The sequence below is a fragment of the Abramis brama genome, assembly GCF_963993115.1.
Source record: "Abramis brama genome assembly, chromosome: 11".
NCBI classification, from domain to species: Eukaryota; Metazoa; Chordata; class Actinopteri; order Cypriniformes; family Leuciscidae; genus Abramis; species Abramis brama.
The window spans coordinates 30,191,502-30,212,067 of record NC_139973.1 but is presented as its reverse complement, the minus strand read 5'-3'; the positions used below and the strand labels follow the sequence as shown (position 1 = coordinate 30,212,067).

Genomic DNA, 20,566 nt, shown 5'->3' with positions numbered 1-20,566 from the left:
ACTGATACTTCATGGACTCTCAAGAGACCAAATTAAGATAAACTTTCCCTTCAAAAAATGATCTGAGCCCCTGCTTCCCAAGAGATAAGACAAAGAGTTACTCAAGAAAATGACCAGCATGAAACAGCTGCCACTACCAATTATTGTAATTCAGCACCCTTTAAACCTTGCTGGACAAATAATACTGATGAAAAAAAAAAAGCACTAAAACAAAGTAATCTTGTTAAATTATGAAGTCTGGATCAGTGCTAGATGTGGGGGAAAAAAGAAGAGAAAACTACATCATGGTCTGCACGATAATCTTTAATATGTTTTTTTGGCAGTTGCTTGCCTCTGAGAACTCTGGGATTTTCATGGTGCTTTCAACAAGACCACAGTGCTAGATCAGGGCAATATCCTTTTTAATTGCATCATACTGCAATGCCAGTGCTGGTCATAAACATGCAAGGTCATTAAATGATCAAGGAAGACGTTGTGTGAGATGAGACTTGCTCTCCCCTCACAACAGATCTTCACAACTGTCTTCACAATGAATCCTTTTTTCTATCAAACTCTTAACACTTCTTGCACATCATTCAAAAAAGTCCCTCATAGCTAAAAATAAAGGCACTTGATTATAGAGTGCCCAGTGTCCAGTAATTTTCAGAGAGAATCTTGTTACACCCAGCATGCAAAGAAAGTTACTTCCTTTTTTAAAAAGACACACAGACACACAATAATCTGCTTTTTAGTCCAAGTGCCCTCTCTCTATCAAACATGGCTGAGGTCTTATACAGGATTGTTCATGTACATCCACCACAACTCACACATATGCAAGTGGATTGGGTGGTCAAACTGGGGTTGTGTTTGACAAGAATTCTGACATACAATTCACCATGGTGGGAATCAATTTTATTGTAATATATGGTTGAGCTGGCCTGCAGATTTCCAACCTGGTCTCATGAGAAAACAGCTATTATGAATTGATGATTTAATATGAATTCCTATATTTTGATTTGAACAAAAACATACAATTTAAAAAGCAAGCATCATGAAGCTTCACCCCTTAAATCTATCCCTAATGTGGTGTAGGCAAATCTTAAGTAAATGTATGAATTCATACAAATTCACCACCAATTTCCTAAATTTTAATCTACAAACTGTCATGATAGTGTGTTGAAGATTTCATGTGTATCACTCTGTGATCTCTCTCTTCTCATACAAACGCAATTAAGAATAGGTCATGTAGCGGTTACCAACAGTAAAAATTGTGTTGACAGATGACGCTCAGTCTGGAGTTTAGAAAGAAAACAAAAGAGCAAGGAACAGGTAAGAGACACAGAGTTAGATAAGAGAGAACAAAAAATAGAGAAAGACAAGTAATTGTCAAGTGGATTGCAGACTGATAAAAATATGTAATAATATATAAATTATTATTGTAATATAAGTGCTTGTCTTGTTATAATAATTGCCACATGGTAGAGCCGAATTGGCATCTAGTCTGAACAAGGCCCTCAGAATGATCCAAATCCCCCCTCCCACCTATTACAATTTACAACGCCCCTGCTGACATAACAGAATATAAAGTATATTGCCACATTGCCCATTCAATGATAACTGCATAAAAGTTACTTATGCGCGCAAAGAATTGACACAAAATTTGAGGTGTATAAACATGTGCATAGACAGACTTGTTCCTTAAGAAGGAACTTGCACACACACAATAATTAGCATACTAAACCAAACTTGGAACCAGTTTTCCACACAACGATTTTCTCCTGTATTAGTAACTTTCTTTAAACAAACATGCACAGCAAGATCTCCAAGTGGAGTCAAGTGTGCCACTCGCGAAACTAGTCAAAATACAATAAACAACTTTTATATAAGCCTTAACTATACATGATCAACTTGGATTTTATGTAGAATCACAGATCTAGCTTTAATACATTAAGTGCCTTTAACTACTGTGTACTAACACTTAAATTAATAATTTGATACAATGCCCTTATTCTGTACATAAATGTTTTTTTCATTTTATTTATATTTTAAAAATACCTGCAGTTGTATTTAATTTCTGTAATGACATCTATAATTACATTGTTGACCCGTCCCTTAAACCTAACCATACCACCAAACCTACCCAAACCTTACCCGTATCCCACCTCAATAGCAGCAAGTGTTTTGCAAAACAGCACGAACAGAAAAAGTACACCTGGATGATTTTTCATGTAAGTACATAGTTAAAGACATCTAATATAAAATGTGACCCACTTAATTTTGTATAGCAGTGCACTACTTATTCTGTTTTTTAATAATAATAAATGTAGACTGCCAGGATTCTTTTTTTTTTTTTTTTTGCAATCTTGTAGTTTATTTTATACAAAATTTTATATTTAAGTGCAAATGTACTGATGAATCATAATTTCTGTTTAAAAAGGTTTGCACACAGGTTTTGCATACAAATATGAGCTATGGGTCAAACAGAACTGAACGTTGAGAATGTAAAAAAGAATGATAATGTAATTAATATTCATGCATGCACATCATTTTAATGGATTCACATTGAGCCACGCATGCAGGTGCAGACCTCACATCACAGCAGATGTGCATGGGTGCAAACTCTCTGCTGGTTAGCGTATCCCTAAATGTTGGTCTAAACCCTGGCAAAGCAGTAGCAGAGCAGAGCAACCGCTGGCATACAGGAAGTGACCTGTGCCTCTCACGGTATATAGCACACCCATAACACATTTCAACACATACACCAACAAGCAAGCAGCACAAGTTTAAGATGCATCCCAGTTTTACCTTTGTGGTTACTAACGGTTATGCATGGCTGACTAGGCTCTGGTCCCTCTGGGAGGGTGTGGCAGGCCACAGGCAGGCCCCTCTCCTTTAGGACTGTCCAGCAGCTGTCCAGCAGCACCTCACAGAATGTCCTGCAGGGTAGCAGGACTATCCCAGAATTTTCAGAGGGCTGATGGCATCTTGGTGCCAGTAGTAGGCAAAAAAACCATTCCAAACCATGGTGGCAGCCTGAACGCAGGAGCCAATCCCATTCATTCAATACAGCTACCACATCCTCTGCATGGGTGTGGTTAAAAAAATTAGGTAGAGAAAATTTAACTTCACCATGAGATATACAGAAAGGCCAGTCAGAGCCTCTTGGTAAGCAGTTTGTGGAATCCTTAGGGAAAGCGGTGGTGCTAATTATGCTAATCCTGCTGTCAGTAACCCACGTCCCTTTAAGGTTGGTTGTTTTTTTGCCTTCCTGAGCCAAATCCAAAGTGGGCCCTGAGCCTAAGCCAGACCCACTGGCATCACCTGAGGAACCTTTGACATTTATTTCATGTTTGACTTTCTCTGATAAATACTTATCATTACCCTTTTTCGAATGGCCATCCTTCGAGGAGAGACCAGGTATCCAGGTGACAGCACTATTCCATTTCACAGTTGGGTTCTGGTCCCAGTTCTGCACAAATCCTTGGATCCCTCTGGCTACATCTATGATATCTGACCCAACATCACCAATGTTCTTGTCCTCACTGGTCGTTCCACTGACAGAACTGTCTTTGTCCACTGTGGGGCCCTTTGTGACACTTTGACTGGTCCACCAAAAGGCATTAAGAGGACCCACATCCAGAATAAACAGGAGAGTCAAGCCCCAGCTGAACCTCATCTTTGTACATACACTAGTTCTTCCGCTGCACGAGTCATTCAGAACATGCTATCAGGTGTGTCTTGCAAAAGTAGCCAAACCAATACTGCAATGCAATGAGCTATCCTTTCCTTCTCTTAGCTCATTGTGATAGAGGGAGAAAGAGACAGAAGGCGTGTTCTTTTTAATAGTTGAACGTCATTGGCCACTTCTACTTGCCCTCCAAAATGTGAGTAACACTCAATATCCTTTTGTGTCCCAATGGACAACACTCCAAGAACACAGATGTGCAGCCCATGTGCAGCTCAGTTTTACTAATGCTCCTCTTCTGAGAATAGAATCCATGTATGGAGTGTACTTGTTTGCTTGTAACTTACCTAATTTGGTTACTTTGTAATTTTCATGAATGATTGTCCGTCAAATTAACAATTAATCTTTGACCATTAATACCAATAAAATGCAACGGGGATGAATCTAAATACCATGTGCACATAGCTTTTTAAATTATAATATAAATAAATATATTTAATTGGAATACCAAAACTATCATATGCTGTCTCCATTTATGCATTTATTTCTTTAAAAGAAGACATTTTGAAGAATGTTGTGCTTTAAACGACATTAGACCTCTTTGACTTTCAGTGTATGAACAAATCTCATTATCCTTTAAAATTTGTGTGACAACAATAACACCCAAAATAAATTAGTTTCAGTGCTGTCCTTTTATCACTGTGAATAGTCTTAAGTCATTTTTACACATTTTTAATACTGTTTATTCCTAAATTTGCAGCTGCACAAAATAGTACTGCAGTTATTTAAGAGAAAATCCAAGCAAATGTTTTACACAGCATTTCTTCTCAGTCCCCCACTGGTTGTACTCAGAGCTCATAGTGCATCTATTCATGCCAGCAGGGCTGTTTGGCGTGGGTCTGAATGACAGACACACAACAGCTGACAGCATATCTGATCTGGTGGAGGCATCAGCCTACATATGTGTGGAAACCCATAACCTCATCTTTGTGAAAGGCAGTTTTCCCACATTCTGATTCTGAACATGCCTGAACCTCCTCTGCTCAAAATCTCAAACTGTCTGTCCAGCTGTTCGACTCCACATATGCTCTCAGCTAACCCTGATCACACCATGGGTACTTGGCCTTCTAACAATCACTTTGTCTATTCCGTCTCCTGCATGCTCTCACATTTCCTGTATTTCTTACATGCAAACTTATAACAGGCACAAGCAACACACACACACACACGCACATACGCACATACGCACACACGCAAGCGCGCACACACACACACACACACACACACACACACACACACACACCATCTTTCAGGCTAGGTCCCAACAGGGTGAACACACTGACTCAATAAAACCCAGCAACTGTGGTTTTTGCACTTCTGGCAGTGTGAATTGGCCTTAGAGCACAGGTTGTTATCATTATAAATGAAAAGTATTAGCCTACATACTAATATAAAACTAATATACTGAAATGCAGCTGCTGATACTACTATTACTTTGATAATACAGTTTTTTTCGATTGCTAAATGACAGTGAGCACAACTGGAGCTACATGTGCAAAACTCTAACTACAGTCTGCACTACCAACAGTCACCTGAGCTAAACAGTTCACATCACCTGCAAAACTCACTCCAAGCAACACAACTCTTAACACATGGCTCAAAACAGGCTCAGTGCAGCCAAACACTATGCACAACCCTCACTGAGATAACACACACTGTCACTCAGAACACACTGAGAGTAAAAACACTAGCATCAAACACCAATACAGAAAATACAAACTTTTCATCTTTACAGTTTGAACAATTTCAGTGACTTCATACAAAGTAATATTTTCTTCAAAGAAAAGAGTGACATTCTTTCACATGATTTACAGTTTTTCTCAATTGTTTACACACAAATACTGGTACTTGAGACACAATGACCACAACATGCAACTCATTCACCAACCCCCTGAACCAATTCTGCTAAACTACAAGCACAATTCTTGCTTTACACTCAAATTGCAGTTCTAAAACACACCTTTTTCAAAACACTACACACAATTCTCTGCTTTTGGCACTATTTTCATGCAGAAAATCTCTTGTTTTCACAAGGAACACACTGCCATTCAAATATGCACACTGACTCATCACATGGGCAAGCACCTGTCACACGGTTTTACAATTAGCAATCAGAGCTTTAGCATAAAAGGGCAACAGGTGAGCTCTTCAATGGAGCAATGGATGCCAACATAGATTTTTTTTTTTTTTTTTTATTATTTTTTTTACTGTAACTGTATACAGTCAATTCTTCTGTTGTTTTGTATGTAGACCACTGTATGTACAACTTTGTGTTGGTTGGGATGTACACTGTGTACATTGTTTTTGTGGGAAAAATAAAATATATTTGTTACCGTGCATTCCTGTGTTCTGAGTATAAAAACAATATTCTCAAATATTTTACAGCACACTTATGTATGTACTGTCTGTAGTAAGTGAACACTGAACAAAATAAAATACCTAAGTCATTATGATGAATGGAGAAGAAGTGTTTTCCATTCATCATAGTGTTTTACAGTTTTTTACGATTGCTATGACAGATTTTTCAATACTTTTAACAATTTATATACTTAACACAGTTAGCACTACATCCGTCTGTGTAAGCTATACTATTAACACATTTATTGTTGCTTTAACACAAAATGCATACAATTAACACAAATTTAAAATGCTTGAACTTCTTTTACACACAAGCTCAAACAAGACCAAAACAATGGATTTTGACTGCCAAATTTACCAATGCTTTAACACTGTATGTCAGAACAGATAACACCATGTTCTAAACCCAACCTTACAGGCTAAAGTCAAGGCAAACAGCTGCTTATATTGTGAATTGAAACACAAATATATCCCCTGTATTGCATTCTATTGTTACTGAGAAACAGCTGATTGAATTATGCAAATAGATAATTAGAAGATGACTCTTTTTTTTCTTTTTTTTTTCTTCTGGTGCTTTTTCTGTTCGTATATTTTGTATTTTCACATAATAAATGGCAGCTATATTTCATATTTTTGTTATCTTGCAGTAATGTCCTTTTGCAAATAAAGTCTTTATTGCAGCAATTCTGTCTCTGTCTTCGTTTTCTCATTAACCGTACATTCTATAAAGCACTCTGAGATGGGTCTTTTTTTATTGAATTTCTGCAGCAAAAGACCTAAACCCAACAAAACAAAAATGTAGAGAGGCTTCAAAAGAAACTGCAGTGCAAAACACAATCTATGATCAATACAATATACTGTCTGTTGTATAAGGGCAAACCTGACACACATATAAGATAATGCAGTTTCTGTAATTCCATCTGATGTTAGTGTTTTTATGACATTGTGCTATGATTGGCTAAATCTTCCTGTTGGACGAGAACATATGTTAGTGTTTCGAAAAATTATTTGATTTGGAGACATGTTTGCAGTGTTTTGGTAGACATAGTGTATTGTTGCTAGTGTATTATTGTATTTTGAAAATTAGTGTTGGAGTTTAGTTTACAATGTGTGATTTTGAGCATGAAATTAACTGTTTTGCCAATTGTGTGTTGTAGGTGTGTTGGTGTGTTAAGAGTTTAGGAAACTTGTTAAAAGTATTGAAAACATTGTCATAGCGACTGTAAAAAACTGTACATTGAGCACATCAGTGTTCAACTGGTTCTAATACTGTAAATGTCTATTCATATGATGGTTTGTGTGTGTCATTTGAAAACAAAATACCATTTTGAGAATAAATAACATTGTTTTGAATGTAAAGTTTCATTTTTGCAGGAGAATTGAGTGGTTTTGCCCATTGTGTGTGTGTGTTTTTATTTGTGTGTAGAGTTCTGAGAATATGAGGCATGCTTTCAGAAAATGTGTGTAAACAATTGAGAAAAACTGTATTTAAATTTTTAGAACATAACATTTCTTTACAGTAAGGTAAATGAAAATTAACAGTTTGCTTCAATAGTCTGTAGTAATTTACGGAATTACAGTAATGAAAAAAAAAAAAAGGTAGAAACTAAAAGTACATACTGTAATTCAAACAAATAATTGAGGGGCTAATCCTGCCTCTCTCTAGCATCAGGCCACAATCAGCAGTGTTGGAAAGGCACAAGGCTGAAATCTATTCTGTTTTGAATGTGTGGTTCACAGTTTGGACAGCAGTGTGTTAGCATTTGAACAAAGTGCTGTAAATCCACAGTGTTGTGCAGGTTGTGATTAAAGTCATGGGATAAGTGTGTAGAGTTTTGAAAACTGTGTTCAAGCAATGAAAAACGAACTAGAGTTTGGTCCACATGAACTGCTGCTGTGCAGACTGTAGTTAGAGTTTTGCACATGTGACTCCAGTTGTGCCCACTGTCGTTTAGCAATCGAAAAAAACTGTAATAATAATAATAATAATAATAATAATAATAATAAAAGAAAACAGTAAAGCAAGAAAAAAAACATACATTTACAGCAACAGTATCATAAAGACACAGAGCTGTGAAAAATGTTTCCTTACGATCTGATTTGATTTTCATACAGATCTTCAGTCAAGATCTCTCCCAGGAATTGGTCATCATGAGGACTTCACCACATTCGTAGAGTGTGTGCTGGTGAGCAATGAGTCTGCGTTTACCATTGGCCATGCAGAGGATTCCCCGCTGATTCTCTGGTTCCCCCACTCGTCCCGCCCAACTCAGAAGTTCCAATGCCCCCGCTGGTTCGGCTCAACTCAAGAGTTTCCTATGCCCCCGCTGGTTCTGCCCAAATCAGAGTTTCCTGCGTCCCCGCTGGTTCCTGCCAGCTCAAAATCTACAGAAATCCCTTCCAGTCCCCAGCTACGCCTAGGCATAAGGATTACCCATCTCCGCTTCCAGCCACTGAGCCCCAGACTCCACCTCGGTTCTCCGACCCATTGGCTCTGCCTTGGCTGCATACTCCCACATCTCCACCTTGACCCGTCATCCTACCATTTTCGCTGGGCTAAGTCATTTCCCCGTCTCCGCCTTGGTCAGGCGTCCAATTACATCCCTGTCATTCATCCCTTCGGCTACACCAGGCTCCGCCTTCCCTCCAGCTCCACTGTTGTCATCTGACGCACCGGCTCCACAGCGGTCTCCCGGATCCCAGCCTCTGCTTCAGTTCCATGAGCCGCCAGCTCCACCTTGACCCTCCAGACCTGCAGTGTCTCCTCGGCTCCATCTGGGTCTCCACCATTACCGGTTCCGTTGAAGTAGATTGCATCCCTGGTCCCTTCTCCCAGGTCTCCACCATGGCTCCTTCCTCCTGCAATTCCGCCATGGAACATCTCACTGGCTGTGGCCTGGGTCCCGGCCTGGGTCCCTGTCTGGTTCACTCTTCTCCTGGCTCCTCCCTCCTTCCACTCCCCCATGGACTGTTTTGCCTGCTCCTGACTGATTTCATCCCTCTCCTGTTCCTTGACCTCCTCCGGAACCCCCACCCTCCCTCAGCTGGACTGTTACACAATGAGGACATGCCTGTGTGACCTAGATTCCTATTGTGTGCCAGTTTGTTCCCGTGATTTATGATTCCGTTCATCTGTCATTAAATTAACTAATTTAAACTGTGTATATATACTCCCTGTTTTGTTCAGTTCTTTGTCCTGTCTCGTCTAAGTGTAGTGGTTGTGTTTCCTGAGTTTCTCCTCTCCTGCTTGTTTTGTGCAGCATTGGTATAAAGACTGTTTCCTTTGAACTATTATTATTTGTGCTCTTACAGCACCCACGTGTGACAGGCGGATGCTGGCGTTTCATATGTTTCGAGTCGGCCAATCAGCGTACAGTTACGTCACTGGTAGTTCCTATTGTGCTGGGTTAGACCCTACTCTGGAGTAGAAGCTAATTTAGTCCCCCCAAAAGGCATTCCCATAACTAAAATCATTCCCAGTTCTTGTGGTGCGAACTTGCCAAAAAGTGTGTATTTCCTCTAATAGTTATAGGAACTATGGTGCGAAAGCCCTTAAAATTACTATATGATGAAAAGTTTCATTTGAACTTTGAAGTTGCTGCAGCTTCTCCAATAGATTTTTTAAGGTCTGGGCTTCTTTAAGCCTCTGGGGTCGATGAACGCACTGGCACAAAATCGACTAAAATTACTCCGTCATTTATGGTTCTACGTCAGAACGCCAGTTCCGTATTGGTCGACGCTGTTCGCGTGAGCACCAAGACGCATGCGTGTGGTGCTAACGCAAGAGCTGGCCAATAATGAGGCGGTGTTCTGACGTAGAACCTGGAAGCGCTGCACTGTATTTACAACGTAAACTTCGTAGGAGACTGACGCAGATGTGAAGAAATTGTTGAATAAAGTCGTTATTTGTGTTTGCTTTTGCGCACAAAAAGTATTTTCATCGCTTCATAAAATTAAGTTTGAACCACTGTAGTCACATGGACTATTTTAACGATTTCTTTACTACCTTTCTGGGCCTTGAAAGTGGTAATTAAATTGCTTTCTATGGAGGAGTCAGAGAGCTCTCGGATTTCATCAAAAATATCTTAATTTGTGTCCCGAAGATGAATGAAGGTCATATGGGTTTGGAACAACATGATGGTGAGTAATTAATGACAGAATTTTCATTTTTGGGTGAAATAACCCTTTAAGGCCCTGATATACTCACGGCAAAGTTCTTTTTCGTTCTTCACTTAGGAAGTGTGAAATACATGAGCAGCTATATTCTGTTATCGAATATCCGACGCCACCCACTCTGCTGAGAGCGCCGTTTAGATGAATATGTAAATATGTGCTACACGCTATCCTCTCAACAACAAAATAAACACACAACAAAATTGAGAAAACAGCAAGGTTTTTCACATGGTTTGTCTTAAAGGGATAGTTCACCCAAAAATGAAAATTCTGTCAGTAATTACTCACCCTCATGTTGTTCCAACCGCGTAAGACCTTCGTTCATCTTCGGAACACAAATTAAGATATTTTTGATGAAATCTGAGAGCTGATCACTCCTCCGCAGGCTGCTAGGTGGCCCAAACTTGCTGGCCCAGAAAAGTTATTAAAGAGATCGTTAATATAGTCCAAGTGACTACAGTGGTTTAATCTTAAGTATATCAAGCGACGAGAATACTTTTTGTGTGCAAAAACAAACAAAAATAACGACTTTATTCCACTATTAATTTCCTTCTCTCTGGACCTCTAGTTGGTTCGCGTAGTGTTTTTGCGCAGCGCGTCTGTGTTACACGTCACCACGTAGGCTCACTATTGGCCGACGCTGGTCATGTGTGTGATGCGTGATGACGTATAACACAGACGCGCAGCGCAAAAACACTATGAGGCCCAGAGAGAAGGAAATGAAATGAATGGAACAACATGAGGGTGAGTAATTACTGACAGAATTTTCATTTTTGGGTGAACTATCCCTTTAAAGCAGTGATCTCAAACTCAATTCCTGGAGGGCCACAGCTCTGCAGAGTTTAGCTCCAACCAGCTCCAACTCACACCTGCAAGGAAGTTCCCTTTCAAGGGAACTCGCGTTGCGTCGAGTTTGACGCTATGGGAACGCTTTGCGTGATGACGTCTTGAAGCACATGTAAAATCAGTCCAATGGTGTGGCGGAACGTCAGAGGCGGGTGACGTCACGTACCAGGAAGCTATAAAAGCCGGCCCGAAACAGAAAACGAAAGCTTTCTGAGTCTTCAGTTGCGCTCTGTGTGAAATCTGTCTGTATATTTGGTGTTGTCTGTCTATATCATATATATATATATATATTCAGTATGGCGAGCGAGCAGCAGTTTAGAGTGTGTGTCCATCCCTGCCCGCGTTATTTAACGGGAGGTGACACACACACTCTTTGTGTTGTTTGTTTGGGAGAGGAGCATGCCCAGTCAGCACTCGAGGGTGGTGACTGTGTGCATTGCTGTGCGCTTCCATTGCGTACGCTCCGATCCCGCTTGGCTCGGTTCAATCCCGACCACGCTCCCCAGGGCTCGGGTCCCGCCGCTGCCAAGGCACGGCGTCGATCTCAGACCTGGGGTTCACAGATGGATTTATCAGTGGATGTTGAGACGGGCTCTGCCTTATCTCAGCATCCGTCTGATAGATCCAGTGCCTCTTATCAGGGTGTGGAAGCACGCGTTGCGGTTTCTTCCCCCCCGATAGAGGTACCAGTACTGCAACTATCCAGCTCTGAGGAGTTGGATGTTGTGAGTATTGTAGCTGAGTCTGAGGATTCGCCACCTCAGTCTCATGCGTTTGAGGAACTGCTCGATGTCATTACTAGAGCTGTTGACAGACTGTCTATTGAGTGGCCAGAAGATAGGCAGGACGTTCGTTCGAAAAGTAAGCTCGACGAACGCTTCCTGCCATCTCGTGCGCAGCCCCAGCGCAGCAGCCTGCCGTTTTTCCCCGATCTCCACACCGAGGTGTCGAGATCGTGGGCGAAACCAGTGTCATATTGAGTGTATACTGCACAAACATCACACTATTCATCCATTCACAATTATAAAGAGCATGGTTATGGGGAGATGCCGAAGGTGGAAGAGACGCTCGCGAGCTATCTCTCTCCAGCAACGGCATCTTCTCTGAAGGCTCCTGCACTTCCATCCAAGCCAGTAAAAGTTACTTCTTCCCTGGTTCATAAAGCTTATGCCGCCGCCGGTCAAGCTGCAGCGTGTTTACATACAATGTCCATAATGCAGGCTTACCAGGCTGAGTTATTGGGTGATTTTGAGGAGGGCGGGGGTATTAGTGCTGATACGGTGTCTGAACTGCGTAGAGCCACGGATTTGTCTCTCAGGGCCACCAAGGAGACGGCTAAATCCATCGGCCGCTCTATGGCAGCCCTGGTGGCCACTGAGAGGCATCTGTGGCTCAACTTAAGTGACATAAAGGACAAAGAAAAACATGTTCTTTTAGATGCACCAGTATCCACGCAAGGGTTATTTGGAGACGCAGTTAATAGTGCTGTAGCGAAGTCACAAGAAGCTTCAAAACAGGCAGCTGCACTTCAGAAACTTCTCCCCCGCCGTTCTTTCTATGAGGCTGCTGAGCGGGAGCAGCCTCACTCCTCTAAAAAGAGCGCTGAGCACCGCGCCACTCAGAAACAGAGCGTTTCCTCCCGTGCTCCCCCACAAAAATCTCGGGGACACGGAGGGCGCTCTCAAACCCAGCAGTCTTCGAGGGGTAAAACGGATCTGCGGACCGTTATTACCGCCAAGAAGGCTGCTGGGAAAAAGTCCTGATGTCTGAGGGCTCAGGACAAATGAGGGTAGTCCCCCCGAAGCAGAGCGGTTAACACCTCTTTTCACGGTGCCCGTCTCTCTTCGGTGCCCTCAGGGGACCGTTCTGCCAACCCTGCCGCCTCCGGCGTTACAGGGCGCAGCGGTCTCCGGCGAGCACATATCTCAAGGTCCACCCGGAAACGTAGTGGCCTCGGGATGCCCGCCCCCTCTGAGGAGGCTGCTAGAGCAGTCTGTTTGGTCGTTCCCTGCCGGTGCGCCGTTACAGGGCGACGAACCGACTGCTCAACAGCAGGAGAAAAATACGGTGCCGTCTCTCTTCGGTGCCCTCAGGGGACCGTTCTGCCAACCCTGCCGCCTCCGGTGTTACAGGGCGCAGCGGTCTCCGGCGAGCACATATCTCAAGATCCAACCGGAAACGTAGTGGCCTCGGGATGCCCGCCCCCTCTGAGGAGGGTGCTAGAGCAGTCTGTTTGGTCGTTCCCTGCCGGTGCGCCGTTACAGGGCGACGAACCGACTACTCAACAGCAACAAAATCCAGAAACCTCGAGAGACTGGTACCTCTAGTAGAATCTTTGACAGCGTGGAAGCTACTGTCAAATGTTTCTCGTTGGGTCCTGCAGACCGTGGAAAGGGTATTAGATACAATTCTAGTAACGCCCACCGCGGTTTATGGGGGTCCTGCCCACAATGGTGGGCCCCGAGCAGGTTCTGGTTATGGAACAGGAAGTAAACACTCTGTTAGAGAAAGGGGCCATAGAATATGTACCTCCCTCCAACAGGGAAACCGGGTTTTACAGCCGGTACTTCATAGTTCCAAAGTAGGACGGGGGATTGCGTCCCATTTTAGGTCTTCGAGTTGTCATGCAGCTCAAGTTCAAAATGTTAACATTTAGCAATCGTGCCACAGATTAGTCCGAGGACTGGTTTGTCACGATAGACCTCAAGGACGCATATTTCCATCCGTCCGTGTCATTGGAAGTTCCTGAGGTTTGCTTTCGGGGGCAAAGCATACCAATATCGAGTTCTTCCATTCGGCCTGGCTTTATCACCCCGCACTTTCACCAAATGCGTGGATGCAGCTCTGGCGCCTCTGCGCCTCCGGGGTATTCGCATCACGAACTACATCGACGATTGGTTGATTTTAGCTCAGTCGCATTAGATGGCGGTTCAACATCGAGATGTTGTTCTCGCCCATATGAAAGAGTTGGGGTTACGGCTGAACGCCAAGAAGAGTGTGCTTCTCTATTTTAGAGGACCACTTTTTTAGGCGTGGTTTGGGATTCAGTGTCGATGCAGGCGCGCCTGTCATCGCCACGCTTCGATCCTGGCAGCTGTGGGAAGTGTAAAGCTAGGCCAGCTACTCACTGTCAAACAGTTCCAGAGACTGTTGGGTCTCATGGCAGCAGCTTCCAACGGGATACCTTTTGGACTGCTGCACATGAGGCCCCTGCAGTGGTGGCTCAGGACCAGAGGGTTTTTCCCCGAGGGGCAACCCATTTCGCACAATCAAGGTCACGCGGTGATGCCTACGTGCCTTGGTTATGTGGAAGAAACCTTGGTTCCTGTCCCAGGGCCCAGTGCTGGGAGCTCCTTGTCGTCGCAAACTGCTAACGACGGATGCTTCCCTCACGGGTTGGGGAGCGATCCTGAGGGTCGCTCATCTCAAGGTCTGTGGGAAGACCATCATCGTTCCTGGCATTCTATAGCCTAGAGATGTTAGCTGTCTTCCGGGCTCTGAGGAGCTTTATCACAGGTCTCAGGGGACACCATGCGTAGTACATACGGACAACACGTCGGTAGTCGCCTATATCAAGGGGGTTTGCGCTGGCACGCCATATCCTCTTGTGGTCCCAGGGGAAGTTGCTGTCACTCAAGGCAGCCTACATCCCCGGGGTCCAGAATATAGGAGCAGACACTCTGTCGAGACAGGGGCCGAGGCCCGGGGAATGGTGGCTCCACCCCCGAGGTGGTGGAGCTGATATGGAAATTATAAGTGGATCTGTTTGCGTCTCGAGAGACGTCTCACTGTCCACTTTGGTTCTCCCTCACGCATCCAGCTCCTCTGGGACTGGATGCTATGGTACAGACGTGGCCGAGGCTACGTCTGTACGCCTTTCCCCCAGTTGCTCTGCTCCCGGGAGTTCTGGAAAGAGTTCGCAGGGACCGGGTTTGCCTGCTTCTTATAGCCCCGCGCTGGCCGGGCAGAGTATGGTTTCCCGATCTTGTGTCCCTCCTCGACGGGCCTCCTCTGGAGCTACCCGTCAGGAGGGACCTTCTGTCCCAAGCAGGGGGCTCGATTTTTCACCCCCGACCAGAACTGTGGAACCTGTGGGCTTGGCCTCTGAGGGGGCCCAGCTCATAGAGTCAGGTCTCTCAACTGAGGTTGTTGAGACCATTCTACAGTCCAGAGCTCCCTCCACGAGGAAACTTTATGCCCTGAACTGGAGAGTATTCTCCTCTTTGTGTAGTGACCGTCGGTTGGATCCAGTCAACCCAGTCAATCCCAATTGGTACAGTTCTGGAGTTCCTGCAGGACCGGTTCACTGCAGGTCTGACCCCGTCCACTTTAAAGGTTTATGTGGCGGCCGTAGGTGCTTACCACAGTCCTTTGGGTGGAATGTCTGTGGGGAAAGACCCCTTTGGTATCTCGTTTCCCTCGTGGCACTTGGAGGTCCTCCTCCCTTTCGAAATCGGACCAGGAGGCGAATAATTTGCTTTGCCCTGTTCGGGCGTTAGACGCGTATGTCCACAGAGCTGCCCTGTGGCGTAAAAGTGACATTTGCTCCCCTAACAAGGGAGGTCCAGTGTCTAAGCAAAGGATGAGCAGTGGGTGGTTGAGACTATCTCAATTGCTTATGAGGCGGCTGGACAGCCTTCTCCTTTGGCTGTCCGGTCGCACTCTACGAGGAGTATGGCGGCCTCTAAGGCCCTTATATCAGGAGTTTCGTTACAGGACGTTTGTGATGCGGCAGGCTGGTCCTCACCGCACACTTTCGTCAGGTTCTACTCTCTGGATCTAGACTCTGCTCCAGGGTCTCATGTTTTGTCTTCCTAGTGCTGCTCACCAGATTTCACACAGGACAGACATTTGTAGCTATGGAGGCGTTGGTATAGACGTTCCCATAGCGTCAAACTCGACGCAACGCGAGTTCCCTTGAAAGGGAACGCCTCGGTTACGACTGTAACCTCGGTTCCCTGAAGAGGGAACGAGCGTTGCGTCACCTTGCCATATCTCCTTCATGCCTGTCAACACGACTTCAGACTTTACGAAGCTTTGGGTTGGAGCAAAACTGTGCAGAGCTGTGGCCCTCCAGGAATTGAGTTTGAGATCACTGTCTTAAAGCATATTAAAAACACCACATAGACATATAAACAACATTAAAAGCTTAATTTTCACCACAGGGGGACTTTAAAATCAAGCAACTTTATCTTATTAAACATGATAAACATCTTGGGTTACTTGACTGTAACCGTATTCCCTGAAAAAGAGGTAATGAGATGCTGCACTGAGTGCTATGGGAAATACATCTTTGTATAACCAGCTGTGAATAAAGTGTGTGACACGTCAATGAAATTGACATTGAACTTGACAGCCTCAGATGGTGATGTCATTGGAATGCGTGCTTGTCTGAGGCTACAGGCTCAAGTACGTGTGAGCCCGGAGTAGCATGAACATCCAAAATATAAAATATTATTAATGTGTGCGGAGAAGACCAGCCTGCTGCATCACAAACTTGCCGCCAAAGCTTGGGCGGAGTGATTTGCTCGCAGCACCTGAGAAGCCCCGTGGTGAGGAGCAGAGAGTTCGCTCAGAGTTGTAGTAAATCACTCCGCAGAAGTAGCAGTGCTTCGCCTTCTGAGAATATAGTTCCCAGTTTGTATATGGTTAGAAATGGCTGTGTCTCATGTGACCTTGTTATTTGTACACGTTGTGACTATACACATCACAACATGTAAATAGGAAAATGTTGGCGTTATTTTGTCACTTATTGGGAGCAGTATGCTAGCTGGAGCCGTTTACCTCCAGTCTTTGTGCTAAGCTAGGCTAGCGGTGGGTGCGTCAGACAGAGTTACGGCACGCACAGAGATGAAAATGGTATGTATGGACTTATCTAACTCTGGGGGATACAGTGAATAAGCTAAAGTCCCAAAAGGTCTGCGTGTTCCTTTAAAGGAGGGAGGATTGTAGTGGGAGAACTTGGGTGTCAGGTGTGACTGTGTGGCAATGGCAAATGGTTTACATGGCTCATGGGTCAGGTAGGAGGGCCCCTTAACAGAATTATGCTTAGGGCCCCTGGGAGGTCAGGATCGGCTCTGATAACCAAGTATACATTTTATTGTCTAAAGAAATACAAACATGTACATACATGTTGCTCACATAATATTGTAGCCCTGTTTGTGCTGAATAAAGTGTAATCAGACTTTAGCCATAAAAGACCCATGAGGGTTAAGTACATTTGATTTTCTGCAGCTAGAAACATATTTTTGTTGGCACAAAATTACAATGGCAGGAAATTTTAAGGAAATTGCCTCCTGGTTTTGGGTTTAAATCCAATCCAATTTCATGTTTTGAGAATAGTACATTTATTTTGAATCAGTTTGTAATTTAAATTATTTGCATAGTCCTGAGCTTTTAACTGATGTCTAACCTTAATGTATGTGAAACAAAATGCCAATGATATACCCTATTCAACAACTCTAATATGTGTACCTTAACAGAGTTAAGTGCGTTAAACGACGGTGAATCGGACAGTTGGCTGTCCGGTTTTGCGCTGGGTGAAGCGTGCTTACCTGTTGCACAATTCCGGCTTGACATCTCATCACCACGTTGTTGCTTTGGAAAGCATCGGCGTTAAACAACAGCACGGAAAGGCACGGCATCTACTTGAAGAACCCCCGGATTCATAGATAATCTTGGCGGTGGGGATTATAGCAGTCAAGGTCAGTGATGTTTCTTGCCTTATCTAAACTCTCCAGCTGCTGATTGCCCGTAAACAAGACTCATATCTTCCACAATATCGCTCTGCTCTTTGCCCTTTTGTCGGGGTCGTGGAGCTGTCCGAGCGAGCTTAATTTGTCTCGGATTTAGTCTGAACGATTTTGACTTCAAACCGTGGTAATATGAAGGTGTTGCTTTTTTGCACGGTAATCTTCATGCTTGGACTATGGGACACACCAACAAAAACGGAAGAAAAAGCGATTCATTTGTCGCGTCTCCATATGCTTCTTCCATCCAAATGTACGGACATTATTTTTATATTCCGGGCTGTTAGTAATTCCGTGTTAATGGACACAAGGACAAAGAGCTCACTCATCTTTACTCTCATCCCTAAGATCTCTCTATCGGACTCTCGAAATGATCAATGTAGTACAACATCAAAAAATGTAAGGCAGCGATATCTGATAATGTTGCTGCTTTTGTTGGCCGGTATTAATCCAAATCCTGGTCCAGCGGGAGTTGTTTCAACTCCTTTAGATTTTTCAAATAGATCAGGCCTTGGCATTGTACATCTAAATGTTCGTAGCCTGTTGCCAAAATTAGATCAAGTACAAATATGGGCCAAGACGACTAAAGCAGATGTTTTGGTTATCTCTGAGACGTGGCTTAAAAAAATCAATCTCAAGCCATGATATAGCATTAGAAGGGTATAATGTGTTTCGAGCTGATCGTAAAAGTAAAGGGGGTGGAGTTGCAATGTACATTAAATCAAACTATCATGCAACTGTTCTTAAATCAGTCTCTTTCCCTAAACAGTTTGACTTATTGGCCATCGACCTGGAATATGGAAAGGATTGTCATCTATGTATAGTAGGTTGTTATAGACCACCAGCAGCTATCAGTGATGCTCTCACCTCACTGTCAGCTGTCCTTACTGACCTACTTTCTAAAGATCTTGTATTATTGGATGATTTGAATTGGAACTGGCTGACCTCAAATTCAGATCAGTTCAAAGCATATTGTGATTCTGTGAATTTCACTCAACTCATTGAAACACCAACACGGCCAAATCCTAAGATCTTAAGCAAGTCCACTTTAATAGATCTTATACTAACAAATAAACCCCATAAATACACCTATTCAGGGGTTTTCCCTGATGATGTCAGTGATCATTGCACTATAGCGGTTATAAGAAATTGTAAAATTCCCAAAGTAAAGCCTAGAATTATTATAAAAAGGAACTTTAAATTGTTTGATATTCAGGGGTTTCTGCATGAGTTGTTTACATCTGACTGGGACAGACTGTTTTTATTACCTGATGTGTCCATTGCATGGCAGTATTTTCACACTTTATTCTTGAAGATTGTGAATAGACATGCACCTGTTAGGATTTTTAGAGTAAAAGGCTGCGATAATCCATGGTTTTCAAATGAATTATCTGAACTCCTTCATGAAAGAAATTTGGCTTGGGCCATTGCCAGAGGTGGGCACAAATACATCAAAAACTATTTTGTTACAAACTACAAATACTGGCTCATGAAATGTAACAAAATAAAATACAAAATACTCATGTGAATAATGTATTTAAATAAAATACAAGTAATTAGTATTTTGAAAATACAAAAATACTCCCACAATAATCTTAAAGGGTTAGTTCACCCAAAAATGAAAATTCTGTCAGTAATTACTCACCCTCATGTTGTTCCAACCCCGTAAGACCTTCGTTCATCTTCGGAACACAAATTAAGATATTTTTGATGAAATCTGAGAGCTGGATCACTCCTCCATAGGCATAAGGCATTATAACTTGCTGGCCCAGAAAATGTATTAAAGCTGCATTATGCTGCTTTGCCGATTTCTTCGCTGTTTTCTCGCTTTTTGCTCGCGGGTTTCTCTATAGAGCTCCCCCTACAGCTTCGGAATAGATATTTGACAACACTGTCGTCAAAATTCGTTGGCTCGTCCCATCTTCTCCCGCTGGTCATGTGCATTTGTTTTCAAAGAACCCGGCGAACGCACGGAGCCATGTCCACTGAGGTATGTATAATACACAGAAGGCTAGCATATAAATGTTTAGATAGTATATGTGTGCAGTGCCGTAAAGCAGTTTTTTACATCGCGGCCCGCCGTCCCAAAGTTGCAAGGGTGGTTTTTCGTCTCACAAGACCACCATTCAACCTGAAAACAGTCATATAACCATTCCAATGACTCCGAAGCTGTTCGGTTAAGATAAAAAAGTTACTTAGTTCACCTTTAAAGACATTGTTAATATAGTCCAAGTGACTACAGTGGCTCAATCTTAAGTTTATAAAGCGACGAGAATACTTTTTGTGCGCAAAAAAAACGACTTTATTCCACTATTCATTTCCTTCTCTCTGGGCCTCGAGTTAGTTCACGTAGTGTTTTAGCGCAGCGCATCTGTGTTGCACGTCACACGCATCACACACATGACCAGCGTCGGCCAATAGTGAGCCTACGTGTGACGTGCAACACAGATGCGCTGCGCAGTTATACTACGTGAAAAAACTCGAGGCCCAGAGAGAAGGAAATGAAAAGTGGAATAAAGTCATTATTTTTGTTGTTTTTTTGCGCACAAAAAGTATTCTCGTCGCTTTATAAACTTAAGATTGAGCCACTGTAGTCACTTGGACTATATTAACGATGTCTTTAATACATTTTTTGGGCCAGCAAGTTATAATGTCTTAGAAGCCTATGGAGGAGTGATCCAGCTCTCAGATTTAATAAAAAATATCTTAATTTGTG

General features: G+C 43.2%; 1 protein-coding gene across 6 annotated transcripts in view; it reads right to left on the bottom strand.

Annotated features, from left to right (window-relative positions):
- Nucleotides 1-20,566, bottom strand: part of col18a1b (collagen type XVIII alpha 1 chain b) — a 123,315-nt gene that overhangs the window by 83,654 nt on the left and 19,095 nt on the right. For 4 of the 6 annotated variants that reach the window (XM_084129531.1, XM_084129535.1, XM_084129534.1 and 1 more), the window contains exon 1: nt 3,361-3,761. The exons of 1 other annotated variant lie outside the window; for it this stretch is intronic. In XM_084129531.1, coding sequence (XP_083985657.1) covers nt 3,361-3,655 — 295 coding nt within the window. In that variant the 5' untranslated portion in view covers nt 3,656-3,761. Of the gene's footprint in view, nt 1-3,360; nt 3,782-20,566 lie in introns of those variants that run through there. One more of the 6 variants, XM_084129533.1, reaches the window with a different exon arrangement.